The following is a 3,199-nucleotide window of genomic DNA, read 5'->3' as shown; positions in this document are numbered from 1 at the left end:
AAAAAAAAAAAGTTATTTATTTATTTTATTCATTTTGTACCCGCTAACTAAGTGAGCTCATAAGCGCAAGTTCGTCCAACAATTCTTTCAATTTTTTTTTTGGTGTACCTGGTTTTATGAAAAAAAAAAAAATGGAAATAAATAGCAATAATACGACGACCGATCTGTTTTTGAAAATAGGGCGGTGCAGCGGCACATTTCAAGGGACGTATTCACAAATATACAAATGCCCTCAAACACATGCGTGCGCATATCTTTGTTTGTTCATATATTTTTGTAATAAATAAATAAATGAAATGCGGAGCGATAACACGTGGGGGGGGGAAACATCAAACAAACAATGAAAAGGATGGCAGCTAAAAGTAAGTCCGGAGTGAAGAAGCGGAGAAGGGATTTTAGCAGCGTTCATGTGGGAACGAGCAAATGGCAACAACGACAATAAAAAGTACAGAACTTGTAAATGACGAAAAAAAAATAAAACACAAGCAACAAACGAAGTAAAGAAGAAAAGAACAAATCTGAATACGTGCGAACAAGGAAATAAAAAAAGCTAGGGAAATTTGTAAGGGAATATAAGAAGAAACAGCAAAACTGAGCGACTGTAAAGGAAAATAGGGTTAGTAACTTCCTTAGTCTCTCTCTCTCTTCTATGGCGATAATTCTTCCTTTCAAAGCCAATTAGCATAAGCAATCGTAAACGTCGTTTGATCACTTCTTGTTTTCCTCATTTTTAAGACTTTTGATATTCTTATTTCGTTGCTCCCGTGACTTGATTCATGAAGTCGCGCCGCAGCACGCTTAAAAGTAATATGGGTTCACACTAGAGCATAAATTGCCAGTGGAGTTTGTCTGCTCCCGATCTGTAGCGTAATTTTTGTCTGTGTTGCACATCACTTGCAGGAGAGAACTGCCTCTGCAGCAAAATGTATCTTCAAAAGTGGAAATGCTGGAGTCTTTAGCGCCGCCTCCCATATGACGACTACATGAAACGGAGGTGGACCTCATGCCTTCACAATTCACAAAATAGCCACTCCCACATGAACGGGGCGTTTGAATCGTGGTGATATGGTTGTCTTCCCGGTGTTCACCACCACTTTGTGCATTTAAGAACTCGGGGTACACGATACGTTTCAGTTTCTGGGGAGCTCGTGACCGAACCGAGCCTTCGCAGTGCGTATCGTTTTTGGAACGACCGCTACGTTGCTGAGTTCCCGTGGAAAGTTCCTTTTTCCGGAGATGAGGGGCTAGTGGTGACACTGAGGATGAAAATGATCCCATATGGTTGACAAATATGTTGCTCAACGTAAACGTTGAAGCGTTCCCGTGAGTGGATTTGCAGCTTACATTTCTGCCTTTGCCCTGCCGTTGGGTCGTAACACCTAATGAACTATCTGGTTGATTCGTTGTGCTCACATCTCCTCCCCCTTCCTTGTTCCGAAGTGTGGCAGACTTTTGTCCCTTAGTTATGAACGGAGCATTCTGTGGATAGGTTTTGTCAGATACCGAAGTCTTATGTCCCCTGGTGTGGGTCAGCTTTTTACGAAGAACGGAGAGGGGTGCCGTTCCCTCGCTGGTGTTGTGGATTGTTTCCCCACGCCCCTTTACAAGTTTGGGTAACATATGCTCTCCGCTCTGTCGCCTTCCCGAGGGGCATTTCACAACACTATCGGGTAGTTCTGCTAATTGAATGGAATGAAGTTCACGAATACCGCAAGAAGTGGAGTCCATAACACGGCGGCTCCCACGGCTTCCCTCCTGTAATTGCTCCTCAGCAGCCTTTCCAAGCTGTCGCGCGCATTCCATCACACGGATCTCACCAACCCCTTTCTCTTCGCATTCCTCAGTGTTGATGTTGCTATACTCCTTGTACAAACTGGCGCATGAAAACCGTAGGCGATCCCCACGTCCGCTACGTTTCCTCGATCTGGTGCTAAACATGCTTTTGAACGATATATCACACGAATTCGGCGTCAACTCAAGACTTTCGCCGGTCCTACTCCTATTATACCCTTGACACTCCACGGGGTTGTGGTCTGTTTCATCTTCCCTCACGGTGGGATGAGTTTCGTGGCGTTTCGACTCCTCATTGACCAGTTGCTGCTGTTGTTCTTTCCCTTTTACATTATTACCCTTGCGGTCAACGTTATTCTCCGCGGGCCCGCCTCGAAAAATAGTTGCGTTTCCATCACCTTGAGTTCCCTCCTGTTTCTTCCTTCTCCCCATCTGCTCTTCCATCCACGCCAACATGAATAGGGAATCAATCACTTCAGCACCATCGAAACTTTGCCCGGCCCCGTGGTAGAAAAAATTCTTCCGGGGCCTCCGCATTTTTGAGTTCCACCCCTCAAAAACTGCCGCATCGTCGGAATCGTCAAGGTGTTCCCATAGCGGACTCCGGACTATTTTCGCATCAGCGAGTGCGTTTTCATACCACAGGCGGTTCCTACGGCGACTGATGAGACGTTTTCGCGGTTTTGCGGTGAGCGGACGGTTTCCATATTTTCCACAAGCGGGGCTCAAATGCCTGCCAACACGATTATTAGGAATGGGATAAGTTGCATTAACATCATTTCCGTTTCGGTTGTGCGATGGGAGCCCCGGGCGGCGTCCGGTAGTGGTGCCTCGAAAATCGCGCCGAGCGCATGGAGTCGACGGCGGTTCTGGCTTTCGAGCACGATTCATATATAGCTAACGTTGAGAACTGTTTGTTTTTTCCTCCCCCCTCTTTTCCTTTTTCCGCCGGTTGGAAGGAAATGTAATCGATCCCTCTTCCCTGTGTGTGTGTGTGCTTCACTGCTCTTTTATTTCTCCTCTTCCCTCTTATATTCCGTGTTATCTTTTCTCCCCCAACTTTTGGTGTAGGTATGAACAAAAATATGTCTGTGCCTATTAACCTGTTGGGGGAAATAGTGATGTTCTTTCTTGAGGTAAAAATGATATATACCTCTTGTAAAACAATTGAAAAATAAGGAGAAAGAGAAAAAAGTGTGAGTGGAAGCTAAAATATTTTACCTACGTTCATATAAATACAAATAAATGCACATATAAGCGAAGTGTGTCTGTGTGTAGGTAGGGGGCATTTTAGCTGCCAAATTCAGCGAACTGTGTTTCGAGAAAGGGAAATTAGGCCGCAAATAAGTACAATGCATAATAATCATAACTATATTTTCCCCTCTTCACACGCATATACACACGCAAA

The 3,199-nt window shown here is 44.8% G+C and overlaps 1 protein-coding gene across 1 annotated transcript; it reads right to left on the bottom strand.

Moving 5' to 3' along the window:
- Nucleotides 1-798: 798 nt before the first annotated feature.
- On the bottom strand, nucleotides 799-2,682 carry TEOVI_000691600 (uncharacterized protein; the record flags this gene model as incomplete). The annotated part of the gene is made up of 1 exon (XM_067223075.1): nucleotides 799-2,682. The coding sequence occupies one exon, from the start codon at nucleotides 2,680-2,682 to the stop codon at nucleotides 799-801; it is 1,884 nt and encodes a 627-aa protein (XP_067079176.1).
- Nucleotides 2,683-3,199: the final 517 nt, after the last annotated feature.

The sequence above is a fragment of the Trypanosoma equiperdum genome, assembly GCF_001457755.1.
Source record: "Trypanosoma equiperdum strain OVI genome assembly, contig: ctg_1769, whole genome shotgun sequence".
NCBI lineage: Eukaryota > Euglenozoa > Kinetoplastea > Trypanosomatida > Trypanosomatidae > Trypanosoma > Trypanosoma equiperdum.
Note: the sequence above shows the minus strand (reverse complement) of the source record. Positions and strands in the feature narration are given on the sequence as shown.